The sequence below is a fragment of the Pogoniulus pusillus genome, chromosome 21, assembly GCF_015220805.1.
Source record: "Pogoniulus pusillus isolate bPogPus1 chromosome 21, bPogPus1.pri, whole genome shotgun sequence".
In the NCBI taxonomy this organism is placed as follows: domain Eukaryota; kingdom Metazoa; phylum Chordata; class Aves; order Piciformes; family Lybiidae; genus Pogoniulus; species Pogoniulus pusillus.
This window is the reverse complement of record NC_087284.1, coordinates 21,851,259-21,871,614: the sequence shown is the minus strand read 5'-3', so window position 1 is coordinate 21,871,614 and position 20,356 is coordinate 21,851,259. Positions and strand designations below refer to the sequence as shown.

At 48.6% G+C, this 20,356-nt stretch overlaps 1 protein-coding gene across 1 annotated transcript in view; it reads right to left on the bottom strand.

The window, feature by feature from the left end:
* Positions 1-19,719, bottom strand: part of ADCY2 (adenylate cyclase 2) — a 126,701-nt gene extending 106,982 nt beyond the window's left edge. Inside the window, exons 1-2 of the mRNA XM_064161222.1 lie at positions 19,324-19,719; positions 1,244-1,441 (exon numbers count right to left, since the gene is read on the bottom strand). Of these exons, the coding sequence (XP_064017292.1) occupies positions 1,244-1,441; positions 19,324-19,548 (423 nt within the window). The 5' untranslated portion in view covers positions 19,549-19,719. The remainder of the gene's footprint in view (positions 1-1,243; positions 1,442-19,323) is intronic.
* Between the last annotated feature and the right edge of the window lie 637 nt (positions 19,720-20,356).

Here is a 20,356-nt window from a genome sequence, read left to right as displayed (position 1 = left end):
AGAATCAAATATTCACTGCACAAAGAAGTTGTGACTGGAATGAAGTGTCCTACTGTGGCCAGTAGGGCAAGGTCTAGGTGATTGGCCAGGGCTGGGTGTTAGGTTGGACTGGGTGGTCTTGTAGGTCTCTTTCAACCTGGTTGATTCTATGATTCTAAGAGAGGTTATTCTGCCCCTGTATTCAGCACTGGTCAGGCCACATCTTGAGTGCTGTGTCCAGGTCTGGGCTCCTCAATTCAAGAGAGATGTTGAGGTGCTGGAAGGTGTCCAGAGAAGGGTGACAAAGCTGGTGAAAGGCCTGGAGCACAGCCCTGTGAGGAGAGGCTGAGGGAGCTGGGGGTGTGCAGCCTGCAGCAGAGGAGGCTCAGGGCAGAGCTCATTGCTGCCTGCAGCTGCCTGCAGGGAGGCTGTAGCCAGGTGGGGTTGGGCTCTGCTGCCAGGCAACCAGCAACAGAAGGGGACAGAGGCTCACGCCCCCTCAGCCAAGGGAGGTCTAGGCTGGATGTTAGGAGGAAGTTGCTGGCAGAGAGAGTGATTGGCATTGGAATGGGCTGCCCAGGGAGGTGGTGGAGTCACTGTCCCTGGAGGTGTTGAGGCAAAGCCAGAATGAGGCACTTAGTGCCATGGTCTGGTTGATTGGCCAGGGCTGGGTGCTAGGTTGGGCTGGATGATCTTGCAGGTCTCTTCCAACCTGGCTGTTCTATCATTCTATGACTCTATGATTATACAAAGGAGTTTAAAAATGGAAAAGCATAAACACTTCAAACATTTCCATATGCTAGGTATGCTCATCAGTTCAGCCTTCATGAGGTACATGTGGAAAGCTTCAGCATGCAGACAGTCACAAAAACACGTTAAGGGGGTTGGTCTCTTCTCCCAGGCAACCAGCAATAGAACAAGGGGACACAGTCTCAAGTTGTGCCAGGGGAGGTATAGGCTGGATATTAGGAAGAATTTCTTCACAGAGAGAGTGATTGGCATTGGAATGGGCTGCCCAGGGAGGTGGTGGAGGCACCGTCCCTGGGGGTCTTCAAGAAAGGCCTGGATGAGGCAATTGGTGCCATGGTCTGGTTGACTGGCAAGGGCTGGGTGCTAGGTTGGACTGGATGATCTTGGAGGTCTCTTCCAACCTGGTTGATTCTATGATTCTATGATTCTAAGAACGAATGTGAGTGCTTTTGCACAGAGTGGTTCTTCTTAGTGTACCCAGTGGAAGTAAAATTAACAATGGTGAGAGTCTTACCTGGTCCCAGGGGCAGATGATTCCTCCAAAACACATAAAGAGATATCCCATGGCAACGAGGCACACCCAGACCACCAGAGAAAATATACGAAGCAGCTTCTTAAACACAGGTTCCACGCAGACCAGGATAAAGATAGCAAAAAAGATGGCTAGGGCTGTGGGGACAGTTATTAAAAATGCCACATGGTCTTCAATTTCCTGGAAACAGAGGGAAATGAAAAGGAAGTTAAAAATCAGTGTACTTAAAGGTCAGTCAGCAATAACAGACTGTAAGCCAACTGCACAGGGAGATCCCAGAAAGGCATGTGTGATGGTTTGGGTGCTACCTTTGGAAATCACCCAGACTGCACTCAGGGGCTCTGGAAATTGACTGAAGCTTTGTATTTATAGCTTAGCACAAGACACAAGCAGATAGTTACAATAGATAGATATATACAAGAAATACACAAGGTAATACAGAAACACAGCAGCCCTCCCAGAAACCAGTCGCCAGGAGGGGCTCTCAACCACCTTCCATCTTCCCCCCACCTCCCTCTACCTTACCCTAAACCTTGTCTTATGTTTAAGGTAGTTTGGAGGGTCAGCCAGGAGGACTAGGAAGCAGGTGGATTAGTCACACAGCTGGTAGGTTAGGTTAGAGAGAGAGTTCAGCCCAGAGCCCAGGCAGCAACTGCTATCTATATTTATATTCTTGTTCTTACACCTCTCAGCAAGCCTATGAGTGCAGCAGACATCACCACTGTTTCCTGTTCACAGCCTGCAATCTAATTCCTCTCACCAAAACCTCCTAGCTAGGCTCAAACCAGCACAACATGTCTGAATACCAAAAGTTAAGCTGAATCAAACCAGGATTTCTTTCCCTGTGATGTGGAGCATTAACGTCACCCACCACTCCCAGCCACACTACTGCGTGGCATTTCTCTTACTAAATTGAGAAATGTCTTAGTTGGAGCAGCTTGAGAAGAGTATAAATCACACTGCAGCAATGCAGCAGGCTCACAGGGCCGAGCAAACCAAAAGGCAGCCCCAGTGTGCAGAAGCAGAACAGCCTTCCTGCTCCAGAGCTCAAAAGCTTTCCATGATCAGTGTGCTTTGCAGGTGAGAGAAAAGCATCCCTACTGAAGGCTGCAGCTGTCACAAAGCCTCCCAGATCAGCTGTGTGTCCAAGAATAAAAGCCTTTTCCACAGTGACATTTGCGAGGTGCAACACATTTTGTTTCTGGTACTCAGGAGGAAAAGGGAGGAGGTTATTCTGCCCCTGTGCTCAGCACTGCTCAGGCCACACCTTGAGTGCTGTGTCCAGTTCTGGGCTCCTCCATTCAAGAGAGATGTTGAGGTGCTGGAAGGTGTCCAGAGAAGGGCAACAAAGCTGGGGAGGGGCCTGGAGCAGAGCCCTGTGAGGAGAGGCTGAGGGAGCTGGGGGTGTGCAGCCTGCAGCAGAGGAGGCTCAGGGCAGAGCTCATTGCTGCCTGCAGCTGCCTGCAGGGAGGCTGTAGCCAGGTGGGGTTGGGCTCTGCTGCCAGGCAGCCAGCAATAGAACAAGGGGACACAGCCTCAAGCTGTGGCAGGGGAGGTCTAGGCTGGATGTCAGGAGGAAGATCCTGGCAGAGAGAGTGATTGGCATTGGAATGGGCTGCCCAGGGAGGTGGTGGAGTGACTGTGGCTGGAGGTGTTGGAGCTAAGCCTGGCTGGGGCACTTAGTGCCATGGTCTGCTTGACTGGCCAGGGCTGGGTGCTAGGTTGGGCTGGAGGAGCTTGGAGGTCTCTTCCAAACTGCCTGATTCTATGATTCTATATGATCTAGATTACATATATACATTTTCTCCTAGCAACTGCTTACTTCAAAACATGAAACAATGCTGGGAGCAAGGGCTAGAAGACAGCTGGAAATGAGATTCAGTGTAAGTAGTATTTACATTTATCTACAGAGCCTATGTAGATGTCACAATGCTAATATTAAATCACCTTGAGATGGATGCATTAATAGATATATATATACATTTATTTTATTTTGTATTCCTGTATGTATCTCTGGTTGAAGTACAGCAGCACTCCATCAAAGTCTGGTCACAGGATCTTTACTCACTCCCCCAGCTGCTCTGAATTCTAACAGCCTCATTTGTTGCAACTAGCACTGCAGCACCAGGCCTCCAAACGCCACTGTTGGAACACAAAACCCTCCACAAACCACACATCTCACAGAGAAATGCCTCACACTCATTTTCCATGCTGGTGAGATCTGGGGAAGGGTACGAAGTACCCACACAATGATTTCTAAGACATCTAAACACAGAGAAATAACATTTCTTCCCCCTGGTTTTGTAGTTACACTCTCAGTGTCCTGATAAATCCTGTCTATTGATTGGGTTTCGACTTAAATACTTTAATCACAGTCTCACAGTATCACAGTCTCACAGTATCACCAGGGTTGGAAGAGACCTCACAGATCATCAGGTCCAACCCTTTAGCACAGAGCTCAAGGCCAGACCATGGCACCAAGTGCCACGTCCAGTCCTGCCTTGAACAGCTCCAGGGACGGCGACTCCACCACCTCCCCGGGCAGCCCATTCCAGTGTCCAATGACTCTCTCAGGGAAGAACTTTCTCCTCACCTCCAGCCTAAATTTCCCCTGGTGTAGCTTGAGGCTGTGTCCTCTTGTTCTGGTGCTGGCCACCTGAGAGAAGAGAGCAACCTCCTCCTGGCCACAACCTCCCCTCAGGTAGTTGTAGACAGCAGTGAGGTCACCCCTGAGCCTCCTCTTCTCCAGGCTAACCAATCCCAGCTCCCTCAGCCTCTCCTCATTGTTGTGATTTCCACACTCCTCATGTGTATCAGACTTGCCACAGTCAGAACAAGATGACAAAGGTGCAAACACTTGACAATGCTGTCAGCATTTCTTTCTAAAGGCCAGGCTGGAAGGGGCTCTGGCCAGGCTGATCCAGGCTAGGGTGTCCCTGCCCATGGCAGGGGGGTTGGAACTGGCTGATCCTTGTGGTCCCTTCCAACCCTGCCTGATCCTGTGGTTCTGTGACTCCTGTTGTTTTCTTTTGGCTCTAGTAAGCCCTAGGGACATTAGCTGGAAGGGTCTCTCTCCAGACTTTGTCCTTTTCTTTGCAGCCTCCCCTACAAGTGTATGGCAACAACAACCTGCAGAAAATTAATTGAACTGCACCTTCTAATCAAACTGTCCTGAAGTTTGTATCAACAAAGCTTCTGATTTTCACTAGGGCCCTATATAACTGCATGCCTCAGATTTTTTCCTTCTGATTCAGCATTGTTAAGCCTGGTAGATCAATGGTAACTGCATCAGGCTCAAATCCAGTTCTCTCATAATGTCCACTGCCTTGAGAAATTCAGTTCTCTCTGGTAATGAGTCTGACATGTAGCCTACACTCACTGCTAGCACACAGAGTCATAGACTCATAGAATCAACCAGGTTGGAAGAGATCTCAAGACATCCAGGCCAGCCTAGCACCCAGCCCTAGCCAGTCAACTGGACCATGGCACTAAGTGCCTCAGCCAGGCTTTTCTTCAACACCTCCAGGGATGGTGACTCCACCACCTCCCTGGGCAGCCCATTCCAATGCCAATCACTCTCTCTGACAACAACTTCCTCCTAACATCCAGCCTGGACCTCCCCTGGCACAGCTTGAGCCTATATAAAGGCTACCATGCCTGTTGTCAAAAAACATTTACACAATACTCTTACTGAAAATTTGGAGGGAAAAAGCCATCAGCAGAATACTGAAAAGGCAGAGAGGGCTGAAAACTTTACACGTGAGCAGGGATTGAAAAAAAGGGCTTGTATTAGCTATTAAGAATATCATCAAACAGTACAAAGTCCCTCTGAACCAAAAAACTAGACTGGACAGTAAAGGCTTACCTAAATACATGACCTAGACAAGTGGTCACCCAACAAGCCCTACGAGGAGAGGCTGAGGGAGCTGGGATTGGTTAGCCTGGAGGAGAGGAGGCTCAGGGGTGACCTCACTGCTGTCTACAACTACCTGAGGGGTGGTTGTGGCCAGGAGGAGGTTGCTCTCTTCTCTCAGGTGGCCAGCACCAGAACAAGAGCACACAGCCTCAGGCTGTGCCAGGGGAAATTTAGGCTGGAGGTGAGGAGAAAGTTCTTCACTGAGAGAGTCATTGGACACTGGAATGGGCTGCCCGGGGAGGTGGTGGAGTCGCCGTCCCTGGAGCCGTTCAAGGCAGGACTGGACGTGGCACTTGGTGCCATGGTCTGGCCTTGAGCTCTGTGGTAAAGGGTTGGACTTGATGATCTGTGAGGTCTCTTCTAACCCTGATGATACTGTGTGATACTGTGTGAAATTACTTGAGATGGGGACTGAAAGAAAGGAGATAGAAAACTAGTACCACATAACCTCCACCCATAAGTGTTCCAATGTCCCAAGCAAGGAATGTGATGCAATGCCAATCTCTCCTGGCATCCCTCTCAAGGACTGTGGGTAGTATCAGCAAGTCTGGCATCTATCCCAGGAAACAGTTTTAAACACAAAGGTCTCAAAGTGCTCACAAAACCCCTCAGGTATCCTAGGATGTGTGTGGTCAGTACATGCATAAACAACTTGGGAAAAGAGCTAATGTGACAAAGATGAGGCCCAGCTGTGAAGAATTACATAGCAGTCACCACTGAGCAAGAACATGGCAGGTGAATTTCAGTGGAGACGTGTACAGAGTGAGGCAGCTCAGACAAAACAATCCTAGTTCTACATACACCACAATAGGTTCTCAGCTGGCTACTAACACCTAAGAGATTGAGCTGTTTGCTGTTTAACACAGGCAGAAGACAACATCCCTTTGGGGCTCACCAGCAATGCAAAACCAACCCGAAATGCAGAACAGCAAGAAGAATAAATGAGCTAGAACATCATGATGCCCCTCCAGTGCATGACGAACACCGTAAACAACTCTGCTCCTACCACCACCACTTCCAAAGGAACACAAAAGAGCTGGGAAAATACAGGTTCCTAAGAATAGGCAAAGCTGCAGCACAGTCTTGCTGCTGAAGTATCATGTTAAGGCAGGCTTCTCTTCTCCACATGAAGTACAAGTGTCCTTTGCTACAGCTCTTTTGATGTTTAAATGTAGTGTCCATCTCAGAACAGGGAAGAACCTCCACTTGAGCTGCCTTCATGTGTAGCTAGGGAATACCAACAGCCTGTGACCATTCCTACTTTATCATACACCATGAAATAGAGGACAGACAACTACCCCTGCCAAAAACTCAATTAGCAGAATCAGGACATGTGTGCTTATATATTTTCTGTACATAAATGTGCTGTTTGCAAATCCCATGTACCCAGCTTGAACACTGAGCATCTTTTCCTATTTCTTTATATGGCCTCATGTCCTGTATCAGCAGTTCACAGGCTCACAGGATGCTAGGGGCTGGAAGGGACCCAAAGAGATCATTGAGTCCAACCCCCCTGCCAGAGCAGGACAATCCTATCTAACACAGATCACACAGGAACACATCCAGACAGGCCCTGAAAGGCTCCAGAGAAGGAGACTCCACAGCCTCTCTGGGCAGCCTGTGCCAGTGCTCTGGGATGCTTACAGTGAAGAAGTTCCCCTTTGTGTTGAGCTGGAACCTCTTTTGCTGAGTTTTCTCCCTCGCTCTATTTTCCTTGATTTGTATCTTCTTCTCCTCTTATTAAGTACATCATCTAAAATGTGCCAGTGAATAAAACTATTTGTTTAACAAGCCAGCACTCAGAGGGCCCACCGTTGGGTCATGGCACATGGGCAGGTAGGTCATGCCTTTCAGTCATCACCTGGATGAATCTTCTCTCGGGCTGGCAATCATCAAAAGTAGCTCTAGTTTAAGACATTTAACAATCTATGAAAAGCAGGATGGTCCAACCCTGCTACTCAGGCTCCAACACTCAGCTGGTGCACTTATTAAATTGCCTTACTCAAAGACACAAGCACATCCCAGAGAGCAACAGCAGTTAATTACATTCTGCTCCCTGAAGTGCTCCCTTTAGAAGAGGGCTAAGACAATGCGCAGCAAAGTGAACATGAGCTTGGATTTTGATGAAACAAATTATTTCAGGCTCCAGAGCTAATTAGCACCTACTCATACCATTTAGATTATTTTTAATGTAAATGTAGTGAGCAACATAACCTTCTTGCATGCTTTATTCTGCATGTATTGGTTCCAAAGTCCTCTCCCAAAACCTGCCTTAATAACTTTGTTTAGCTCATTTTAGTCATGTTCTCAAAATCCTCTTCTTATCATCACAATAACCTTACAGAAACTCTCCAATAAACACAAATGCTATTGATGCAACATCCCAAAATATGGATACATTAAGATAAATTCAGTAAAACAGCTAAAAAAAAAAGTGTGTTTTGTAGTTAAATATATTCAAAATATGCCATTACTGGTTAAACATGGATAATACAGCACAGCACTTCAGGCAACCAGCAACAGTCTCAAGCTGTGCCAGGGCAGGTCTAGGCCGGATGTTAGGAGGAAGTTGTTGTCAGAGAGAGTGATTGGCATTGGAATGGGTTGCCCAGGGAGGTGGTGGAGTCACCATCCCTGGAGGTGTCGAAGGAAAGCCTGGATGGGGCACTTAATGCCATGGTCCAGTTGACTGGCTAGGGCTGGGTGCTAGGTTGGACTGGATGATCTTGGAGGTCTCTTCCAACCTGCTTGATTCTGTGATTCTATGATTCTACTCAAAGACATGGTTTTCAGATTAACTGCACTATAACACATATCAGAAGTGGAATTGAGGCTTTCCCTGTACCCATATATTCCCATGGATGTCAGGAATACTAAAGCATCACTCGATTCTCTGAGCTATTTAATACTGACAGTTGGATGTTTTGGCTGTCATTTTTAAGTCAAGGCTCAAAGGTGGCTTTCCCTCACCTTAGAATCATAGAATTAAGCAGGTTGGAAGAGACCTCCAAGATCAGCCAGTCCAACCTACCACCCAGCCATAGAATCATAGAATCAAGCAGGTTGGAAGAGACCTCCAAGATCAGCCAGGCCAACCTAGCACCCAGCCCTGGCCAATCAACCAGACCATGGCACTAAGTGCCTCATCCAGGCTTTTCTTCAACACCTGCAGGGATGGTGACTCCACCACCTCCCTGGGCAGCCTGATATAATAACTTGGAATCAAGAAAAAAAAATCAAGAAGGATATTGTTTAAGTTTAAATATCACAAATTTGAACCAGCAGCACATGAGTTTCAGCCCAGGAGGGAAAAGTGTTCATTTAAAGGTCTGTTTAATGAAGAAAAAAGGTTAGATTGCACTTCCTCTGATGAGTCTTTAAAGAACAACATTTTGCAAGAATATTTAACAGATTTAACATAGTAGCATAATAAGGAAGCATGAAAAACAGTTTTAATACTGAAGAGTCACTCCTTTCACTCTGTAATTACTTTTCAAGTTCTATGCAAGGTTTTGCAGTTACTTACCAAACACAGCTATTACTGCAAAAAACATTCTTAAGCTTTACTCCCCTAAGGACACTTTGCACACTCTCCTAGGTTTCTTGGTTGTGATGGTTTGAGTGTTACCTGTCCCCTCATCCTTATGAAATCACCCAAACTAGACTCAGGCAAGCGGAGGGAAATACTCTAGCTCTCTACAAGTGCCCAAAAGGAGGCTGCAGCAAGGTGGGGGATGTGTCTTTTCCCAAGCAATAAGCGACAGGAGAAGAGGAAATGCACTCAAGTTGTGAAAGGGTAGGTTTACACTGGGTCTTAGGAAAATCTTCGTCACCAAAAGGTTATCAAGCACTGGAACAGATTCACCAAGGAAGAGGTTGAGTCACCACGCCTGGAGGTATTTAAAAGATGAGTAGATGGACCACACAGGGACAAGGTTTATCACAGAATCACAGGATCAACAAGGTTGGAAGAGACCTTCAAGATCATCCAGTCCAACCTAGCACCCAGCCCTAGCCAGTCAACTAGACCATGGCACTAAGTGCCTCATCCAGGCTTTTCTTCAACACCTCCAGGGATGGTGACTCCACCACCTCCCTGGGCAGCCCATTCCAATGCCAATCACTCTCTCTGGCAACAACTTCCCCTTAACATCCAGCCCAGTGGCAGACTTAGCAGTGTTAGGCTGGACTCAATGATCTTAAGGGTCTTTTCCAACTTAAATCATTCTATGACTCTATAAGAGCAGGACTCTATATCAAGCAGGATCCTGAGCCAGGATCAAAGAGCATCTGTCTTCCCAACACACCTCTGAGGAGAAATTAGGTATCTAAGGCTTCAGCCTGAATTCAGTCCTGCTGGAAATGGAGCTGGGGGAATCCAGTCTTCCTAGTATCAAAGTACTAGCAAACTGGAGACATGGATGAGGGAATGTTACCTGGAATGGAAGGAGAGCAATCTCATTTATACAGGCTGTGGACAAGTTCACTGTGTGTGCCATAGCATTTAGAGTCTTTAAGAGGTCCCACAGCACACTAAGGAGGCAGATGGACAAGACAAGTTCTGACTACCTTGGAAAACTCCAGTGAGTGGCTCTGGAAAGCCATCAATCCACATCAGATCTCATGGCACCATCATTATAATGAGCAAACACAAGACTGTTTGCACCTAAAGCTATAACAGAAACACATCTGAACCAGAGCACATCTTTTGGAGGATGCTCTAAATATGCAACCAGAAGCCACTGCTCCAGTAGTCTAGAGTACATCTTCCAGGTTACATGAACTTCAAACTGGGATCAGGGATAGTGAAAGAAGTGGATGCTCAGACAAAAGACCTGAGGGCAAGGCTGACAGGACAGTGCTAACAGGTGCTGCTTCCTCTGCTTCTCCAACATACAAGCCTGAAAGAGGTTCTCAGCAGGAACAGCAAAGGACCTTTCTATCACACAGGCACCACTAAGACCAAGAATTCTGGTTAGGGACAAGAGATGTAGAAAATGGTTTTATACAGGTCAGAGAAACAGACAGCTGGGATAGTAAGTGCAGAAACAGCCTCACATTCCTTTGCACAGATGGTGCAATAGTCCCTTGAACTTTCAGCATCATCTGAGTAAGGTTCAGTATTTGGAGATAGAAATATAAAAGACCTGGAAAGGTAAATGAGTGCATGTAGGGTTTTTGGTTTTTTCAATCAGATCAGGGGTGATGCCCAGAGAAAAAAAAAAAAGGAGGTAGGGGAAAGGGGCAGAACTGTGCTGATTCACTTATTTTGGGATCCAAATTCTCCAAAATGGAAGTTTAATCTGTTGGCATTTTCCCATCACATATCAAGAAGGCTTGAGCTGGCTCAGTTACTTGTGCAATATGCAGAAGCCACCGTGACAACAACTGGCCTGTCTGGGATGGCAGCTTGGCTGAGCTGCAGACACTACAAGTGTTGGGTTGTACTTTGTTGCCATGATGCTCACACACCCAGCTGCAGAGCACTTCTACCTGCATTAAACATCCATGCCACCATCAGACTGGAGCGATGCATGGTGCAACCTGGAATCTTCCACAACAAGGTATTTGAAACAGATCTTTGACATTTTAAGCAAGATAAGCAGAGAGGCATTCACAGATCCTCAGCAGATCCACTGTGCAGCTGCAAACACATACTTGTGAATCCAGATACCTTGCTTGAAGTTGATAAAGACCTCAGACAACGGCAGCTCAATCCATCATCTGTCTCCTTTCCACTGCGCCTCGGTAAGCAGCAGCTCCAGTTCATGTTATTTGTCTTTTTGTCAGCTGCAGTGGTTAGGAGTTGTGGATCTCCACTTTTGAGTCACAATTGGTGACATCAAATATGGCTGAGCTTTTTTCCAATGCACATGTACCTATAGGTCTGTTCAGTTCTTAGTCATCATTCAAGTTGTTCAATGTGCATAACAGAAATGAAACAGAAGCATGCAAAGTGAGGTTGTCACTGGCACCTCATTATCGTGATGGTTCTCAATTTCCAATCTTGCTAGGGAGTGGCAAATGAGACAAGCTCTTAGTAGCATTAGAAGTAACCACAGATGTACTGTGACTGTCATTAGGAAATGAAACAAGAAAAGGCCCAGACTGATGTAGTCAGTGAGGAATGACAGCAGGCACAAAGCTAGGCAGCTCCTGATTCAGACTGGAAGATACAGCAACCTTTGCAGCCCTCCCACTAAAAAGGCAATACTGGCTACAAAAGTTATGCTCAGACAACTAAAGATACTATTGGAAGGAACATTTGGCAGGAACAGCAATATCCTATGACTGCATCACATAGCCAGCAACTATAGCTGTGAAACAACAACTACAGCTGGAAGAACCTGGGTAGATAGTAGCTAAACACAAGCCAGCAGTGTGCCCAGGTGGGCAGCAGAGCCAATGGCATCCTGGCCTGGATCAGGAACAAAGTGGCCAGTAGGACAAGGGAGGTTCTTCTGCCCCTGGACTCAGCACTGCTCAGGCCACTCCTTGAGTACTGTGTCCAGTTCTGGGCTGCTCAATTCAAGAGAGATGTTGAGACACCAGAACATGGCCACAGAAGGGGACCAAGGCTGGGGAGGAGCCTGGAGCACAGCCCTATGAGGAGAGGGTGAAGGAGCTGGGGGTATGCAGCCTGCAGAAGAGGAGGCTCAGGGCAGAGCTCATTGCTGTCTACAACTACCTGAAGAGAGGCTGTAGCCAGGTGGGGTTGGTCTCTTCTGCCAGGCAACCAGCAACAGAACAGGGGACACAGTCTCAAGTTGTGCCAGGGCAGGTCTAGGCTGGATGTCAGGAGGAAGTTGTTGGCAGAGAGAGTGATTAGCATTGGGATGGGCTGCCCAGGGAGGTGGTGGAGTTGCTGTGCCTGGAGGTGTTCAAGCAAAGCCTGGCTGAGGCACTTAGGGCCATGGTCTGGTTGACTGGCTAGGGCTGGCTGCTAGGTTGGACTGGATGAGCTTGGAGGTCTCTTCCAACCTGCTTGATTCTATGAGTCCACGCTTATTCTGTGCAGCTATAACAGAGCATCTTGCGAATGAGGATGTAACATCACCACCACATAAGTTTAATGACCTTTTGGAATGGATAGATGAATTTTTCAGATTCAGAGTACTGATGAGGCATGCAGCAGATGCCTTTATGCAGACACCTAATCACCTAAGCTACCAAATCACAGAATGTTAGAGGTTGGAAGGGACCTCCAGAGATCATCAAGTCCAACCCCTCTGCCAAAAGCAGGACCACCCAGATTAGTCAGCACAGGAATGCATCCAGGCAGATCCTGAAAGCCTTCAGAGAAGAGTCCACAACTTGCCTGAGCAGCAGGGACACATCTTACATCAGTTTAGCATCTCGCCCCAAAATTTAGCATCTCGCCTCAATTTACATCTTGCCTCCAGTTTATATCTCACCCAAAAATTTAGTATCCCACCCCAAAATTCAGCATCTTCTCTCCATTTGATATCTTACCCCAAAATTTAGCATCCTACTTCAATTTACATCTTATCTCCATTTTATATCTCACCCCAAAATTTAGCATTCCACCCCAAAATTCAGCATCTTATCTCCATTGTGTATCTTACCCCAAAATTTAGCATCCTACCCCAAAATTTAGCATCCCACCACAACATTTAGCATCTTATCTCCATTTTGTATCTTACCCCAATTTAGCATCTTACCCCAAAATTTAGCATCCCACCCCAAAATTTAGCATCTTGTCTCCATTTTCTATCGTACCCCAAAATTTAGCATCTTAGCTCCATTTTATCTCACCCCAATTTAGCATCTTACCCCAAAATTTAGCATCCTACTTCAATTTATCCCAAAATCTGGCATCTTCCCCCAAAATTTAGCACCCCACCCCAAAATTTAGCATCTTATCTCCGTTTGATATCTTACCCCAAAATTTAGCATCTTAGCTCCATTTTATATCTCACCCCAATTTAGCATCTTCCCCCAAAATTTAGCATCCCACCCCAAAATTTAGCATCCTACTTCAATTTATCCCAAAATTTAGCATCCCACCCCAAAATCTAGCATCCTACTTCAATTTACATCGCTCTTTTTAAGAGTGAAGGCATCAGAATGCCACACTGTAGAAGCAGTTTTCACGCAACACATGCTCCACTTGGGCAACAATACCATCAAAAAGCATGCAGCTCCACATCAACAATCACATCTGAAGAGCACATCACAAGGTCACACGAAGCACCAAGGACCTGGAAGACAGATAAGGGCTGCAAACAAGAGTTAAACTCTGAATTGCAGTCTTACAGCTTTTTCAGAAGGAGCACGGGCGAGTCCAAAACAAAACCCACATGCACTGAGCAGCACAGCTTGAGAAATGCTGAATTCTGAGGAAAAGGGACAGAGATTTTGACAGACTCCTACCACAAGCTCTGAAACATTCTGGTATCTCTGCAATGTGTGTATGGAATGAGCATTCTTTATGCCTAGAAAATGCATGGATAAAGAAGGGTTATGGCCCTCCAATAAACTGTACCATTTGGTCATCATCCTTGTCTTCAGCCAGAGGTTTGTTTAACCACTTCAGAAACAAAGCACCATGGCTGCAGACAGTTCAGATGCACTCACGTTTTACATTCTAATTCTACTTTATATGGCAATTCTTTTCCTCCCACAGATCACAGTCATACACTTTGGCCAGAGACAAAACTGTTTTAGATACTAAAGTGGTCTTTAGTGTTTAGCATTAAAAGGGAGAGATGGGGAAGTTGAAATGTGCTCATAACATATGGGGAAGTTGAAATGTGCTCATAACATACACTGAAAAAGAGTTCATCCTACATATATTGAAAGAACATGACAATAACCAGAGAGAAAATGAAGCTGACCTCTGGCACTTCTAAGCACCGGAAGGCTTATGGAGCAAAGCTGGAGGTGGGTAGATTCAGACTGGAGGTGAGAGGGAAGTTCTTCAGCAGGAGAGTGGTGAGAGGCTGGCAGGGGTTGCCCAGGGAGGGGGTTGAGGCCCCATGGCTGGAGGTGTTTGAGGCCAGGCTGGCTGAGGCTGTGTGCAGCCTGCTCTAGGGTAGGGTGTCCCTGGGCATGGCAGGGGGTTGGGACTGGCTGCTCCTTGTGGTCCTTCCAACCCTGACTGATTCTATGATTCTATTCTATGATTCTTTGACAGGTCAGGGAAAATAATTTACTCTCTATCGATTTTAACAACAGCTGAACATGGACAACTGATCTCATTTTGCAAGTATTCAGTTCACCCAGGTAGAGAGAAATAACAGAGGATACTCTGACACAGGCAATTCAAAGGCTGATACTATGACCACATTATTTTAAACTCCAAGCTGTGAACAATCATCTTTCAAGCAGACTCTAAGGGCCTTATATCTGGTGTTGAGGAGACAGAGCTTCATTCCAAAGGTCAAGATCACAACAGCTTTTGAAACAAACAAAAGCAAAACCCCCCAAGAAACCTCCCTCACTTGCAATATTGTCTGAAAGTGAAGTGATCAGACCCAGGCACACTTTACAAGCAATCTTGTTTACTGTAACTCTGCAATTCTTTCATCTGAAACCAGGGAGGCTGCAGCTTGTATTCTGACAGACTGAAACAGCTGAGTAAGTGGAATACATCCCTGTATGTTTGGCTGTACTTGAGAACACTTGCCAAAACCAAAGAGGCAAGTCAGACATCACAGTGATATATTTTAACAACCAAATAAAAAATTACAATCAAGGAAAGTCTCTCACTTCCCTTGGTTTCAGCCTTGTTTTTTCTAGGAAAGCCTAGAACTTAAATGGTTCATGCTTCATGAATGTCTTTCCTTAACAATGTCTAGTCCTCTATTTCACATCCTAAGATATTCTTTGAAGTCCAAGGGACAAATACAAATTCAGCGTCACAGAGAGTCCTCTCCCCTTCTCTGGAGACATCCAAGACCTGCCTGGATGCATTCCTATGATCCTCCTTTTAGCAAGGGGGTTTAATTCAATCATAAAATCATACAGTCATAGAATCATAGAATTAACCAGGTTGGAAGAGACCTCCAAGATCAGCCAGTCCAACCTAGCACCCAGCCCTGTCCAGTCAACCAGACCATGGCACTAAGTGCCTCATCCTGTCTTAAAATCATAGAATCAAACAGGTTGGAAGAGACCTCCAAGATCATCCAGTCCAACCTAGCACCCAGCCCTAGCCAATCAGCCAGACCATGACACTAAGTGCCTCATCCAGGCTTGGCTTCAACACCTCCAAGGATGGTGACTCCACCACCTCCCTGGGCAGCCCATTCCAATGCCAATCACTCTCTCTGCCAGGATCTTCCTCCTGACATCCAGCCTAGACCTCCCCTGGCACAACTTGAGGCTGTGTCCCCTTATTCTGTTGCTGCTTGCCTGGCAGAAGAGCCCAACCTCACCTGGCTACAACCTCCCTTCAGGTAGTTGTAGACAGCAATGAGCTCTGCCCTGAGCCTCCTCTGCTGCAGGCTGCACCCCCCCAGCTCCCTCAGCCTCTCCTCATAGGGCTGTGCTCCAGGCCCCTCCCCAGCTCCATTGCCTTTCTCTGGCCATGTTCCAGTATCTCAACATCTCTCTTCAACTGAGGAGCCCAGAACTGGACAAAGCACTCAAGGTGTGGCCTGACCAGTGCTGAGTACAGGGGCAGAACAACCCCCCTTGTCCTACTGGCCACTTTGCCTACTGGCCACACTGTTCCTGATGCAGGCCAGGATGCCACTGGCTCTCCTGGCCACCTGAGCACACTGCTGGCTCATCTTCAGCTACGATCCAGCAGTCCCTTTCTGCCTGGCTGCTCTGCAGCCACTCTGTGCCCAGCCTGTAGCACTGCTTGGCATTGTTGTTGCTATCTCCGGAGGTCCCTTCCAACCTCTAACATTCTGTGATTCTGTGAGTCATTCTAGAATTCTGTTTCTGTAACAGCCTGAAGTAATTTTCAGTAAAATCATAATTGCTTGGGACGAAATCTAAAGGAAACAACTGTTGAGAAAGATTTCCTTTTAACTTTAAACACACAGCAGAGATTTCCACAGAACTATCCCACTTCACTTCCACTGCACCTCCTCTACAGAACTACGTCTGCCAAAATAACCACATGCAAACTAGGTGTGCAGAATAAAGACGAGGATATTAATATTGGCTCTCGTGGCTCAGACATTCCTGACTGCATGCCCTTTTTATTGTATCACAAGGCACAAAAAAACACAGCTAAGATTCCACAGCTATGTGAAAAGAATATTCTTTCTTCAAATGTGGGACAAACAGATCTAAAGCTTCAGGAATATTTTCATCACAAACACAAGCAGAGCTATGCTACAGTTAGACGCTTTTAGGTGAAACTCTGGGCACAGCTCCAAAGGACTCTGTCCAACATCCTGTGGCTGGAAGTCCGTATAGGCAAGCTTTGTCTCTGCCTGAAGTCACTGGGAACTTTAAGGATGAAACCCAAGTCTCTCTCCACTTCCACGTCCAGTTGTTAGCCACAGGAAGATAAAGGCTCAGGAAAAAGGTTTTAAATGCAAGGGTTTTTTTTTCCCTTTCCTGGTATGTCTGGAATTTCAAATGCAGACTGAACTTAGAAGTCACTCATTCTGAATTGGCAACACCTGGCAAGATTTGGCCAGCTTACAAACTTTGGGTTTGTAACTTTTGCCAGCCCTGGGTCCAGTATTATGCCTCCACTGTTATCCTGAATGACTGACCTCAAGAAATGGGACTACAAAAATTAGCATATGCAACTTGTAAGCAAGCAATAGATTGTAGCATGGTAGAAAAGTATGAAATTTAGTGCTAAACACTGTTGAGCCCAAGTTCTGCCCTCTTGAGTGTAGGCATGTGTTGTGTACGTTTTCACTCCTAACTATGTGTCAGCCTTACTATCTAAATGGAATTGCACTTCCATCACTGGGCTCCTCAATTCAAGAGAGATGTTGAGATACTGGAAGGTGTCCAAAGAAGGGCAACAAAGCTGGGGAGGGGCCTGGAGCACAGCCCTGTGAGGAGAGGCTGAGGGAGCTGGGGGTGCAGCCTGGACGAGAGGCTCAAGGGTGACTTCACTGCTGTCTACAACTACCTGAAGGTAGGTGTAGCCAGGTGGGGTTGGTCTCTTCTCCCAGGCAACCAGCAGCAGAATAAGGGGACACAGTCTCAAGTTGTCCCAGAGGAGGTTCAGGCTGGATGTTAGGAGGAAATTCTTCACAGAGAGAGTGATTGGCATTGGAATGGGCTGCCCAGGACGGTGCTGGAGACACCATCCCTGGAGGTGTTGAAGCAAAGCCTGGCTGAGGCACTTAGTGCCATGGTCTGGTTGATTGGCTAGGGCTGAGTGCTAGGTTGGGCTGGATGATCTTGGAGGTCTCTTCCAACCTGCTTGACTCTATGATTCTATGATTCACTGGTCTCTTTGGCCTTGACAGACAAGTATCTGAGTTAACACATCAGACTAAGGTAAGAAACTTGTGTTTTGGACACAGAGCTCAAGAACTAAATGATGCAGGCACTAAACAGCTGAACTATGAGGCACCACCATTACTGGCCTTTCATTCGCACCTTTACGCCGCTTCCAGACCCAGTAAGAGTGGCACTTGAAACAAGAAGCTCAACAAATAATTAATGCAAATACCAAAATGAAACAAACTGTCACAGAATCCTAACTAATCCTGCAGGCAGTTCCTGTGCTTTCAAGACAAAAGTTTGGTCATAACAAGCAGTCAATGAAGATTCTCCACTTGTCTAAGCAAACACTGTTACACGCAGTGCTTCTAGCCCTACGAGGAGAGGCTGAGGGAGCTGGGATTGGTTAGCCTGGAGAAGAGGAGGCTCAGGGCAGACCTTATTGCTGTCTACAACTACCCGAAGGGTGGTTGTGGCCAGGAGGAGGTTGCTCTCTTCTCTCAGGTGGCCAGCACCAGAAGAAGAGGACACAGCCTCAGGCTGTGCCAGGGGAAATTTAGGCTGGAGGTGAGGAGAAAGTTCTTCCCTGAGAGAGTCATTGGACACTGGAATGGGCTGCCCGGGGAGGTGGTGGAGTCGCCGTCCCTGGGGCTGTTCAAGGCAGGACTGGACGTGGCACTTGGTGCCATGGTCTAGCCTTAAGCTCTGTGGTAAAGGGTTGGACTTGATGATCTGTGAGGTCTCTTCCAACCTTGGTGATACTGTGATAGAAGAAAATCCATGAGATGATGCTAACCTTCTCATCCTCACTCTTAGAGATCCCTAAGTCCATAAACATTATGCTTTCCAAGAAGACCACTACACATATATTACCCCCACATATAAAAACGTCTGGACCACTCAAATGGCTATTCTTCAGCATTATGCAGCCACGCAACAAGCCTGCTTGTAATCATTAACACCAGGAAAACTCTGTTAGGAGCAGGAATTTGAGTGCCCTCTGCAGCTTTTTTTCGCTTCTCGTTCAATGCAAAGGCAAAACGCCAGGGATTTCTGGGCGAAATGGACTGATACAGGCTGTCATCTCCGATTTTTCTTCCCAGAGGCTGGAAGTCCCGCACTGGACATGCAGAAAAAGGTACCCGACCGGCCAAACTTCAGCTCCCTTAAAAACGAAGGCTGCGCTCCCCCAAAAGCCTTCCGGAGAAAATGGGTCAAACGCTGCAAAATGCTAGAAGGGGCGGGCGGGGGACGGCGGCAGGCAGGGAACGGCCCCTGCCCACTTGCCGTAAAAATGTTACTTCAGATACTGCTAGGGACCGCATTTTAGTGCGGCGATTTAAACCCTGCCATTAAAAGGGCCAGCGCAGCCAAGCTGCCAGCCGAAAGGGAGCGGAGCCAATGAATTAAGTGAATTAAACTCCATACCGTTGTTGACTCAGTTTTCGCCCCATCGGCCGCGATGCTGCCGTGCCAGCGTCGCCTCGAACATCGGGCGGCAAAGTTTAGGCCGGGGATCCCCGGGTCCCGCAGCCGCTGCCCGCCACCGCCCCGGCACCTCCCGCCATCAACTTTCCTCCGCAGCAGCAGCACCGGCTCTCGCCCGCCCCGTCCCGTCCCGGTCCGCCCCGCCCGGCTCGGCTGAAGGCGCCGGGTGCGGAGATGACGACCGGGAGGCGAGAACGGGGATGCCGGGCGGCGGGAGCGGGGATGATGGGTGGCATGGGTCCCAGACCGGGAAGGCGTTTCTTACCAGCCCGGAGGCGAAGAAGACGACGAGCAAGGCCAGGCAGGCGCCCATCACGATGAGGAGCAGGAAGACGATAAGCGGGTGCTGCTGGCTCATGCAGTAGTAGGACTCGTACAGCCAGTCCCGGGAACGGGATTGCTCGCCGTTCGCCCCGCCGCCGCCCTCCTGCTCTGCCCGCTCCAGCAGGTAGCGACGTCTCCTCCTCATCATCATCGCCTCTTGCCACATTGGGCAGCGCTGGCGCAACTCCCTCAGCGCGGCCGCTGCTGCAGGAGGCAGCCGGGGAGTGGAGCGGGGCGCGCTCCCGCGCGGGAGGCGGAGAGGAGGAGCCGCCGCGGCGGCAGCGGCAGCGGCATGGTGCAGCGGGCGGCCGCGGGCGCCGCGTAGCCAGCCCGTGCCTCGGTGCGCCTCTGAAGGCGCCACCCAGCACGCACATGCCTTGCACTGCTCCTCCGGAGGCGGGGGCGGGAGGCTCGCTCCTCCCTGCCGCGAAGGAGAGCGGGCAGCGGCCCAGAGCAAGCAGCCCAAGAGCGGCAGTCGCGGGAGGCTCCTCCGCGGGTGGCCGTGGGAGAAGCCGCAGATCCCGCGCCGCCCGAGGGGAGGGCCACCTGCCCGCTCCCCCTTCCCACCGCATCTGTCAGCGTGCGGCTGGGAGACCTCGTCGTCCCCGGCAGGGTTCGGCCCTTCCGCAGCTGCCTCTTCCAGCGGCGGCAGCGGGGCGAGGCCGGCGCCGTGCGCCGCTCCCCGAGGGGCCGCCGCGGAGGGGCAGCCTGCCCGCGGTGCGCCACGGCACCGCCCGGCGGGAGAGGGAGCCGGGCTGGGAGATCTCCCTCTGGAGCTGCTCCCTCGGGCAGGGCACTGGGCGAGTGCGATGCGCTCGGTGCGTTCCCGGAGCGCGCTGCACCTTCTCTTTGAAAAGGCTGCCGTAGTTCTTGTCAAAGACAGACGTTCGAGCGAGGAACAGGCGTAACATAGGCTGCCCGCGTCTCTCCCCGCTCTGAGGGACTTTGCTGGGACTAAACAAGCTGGACACGTA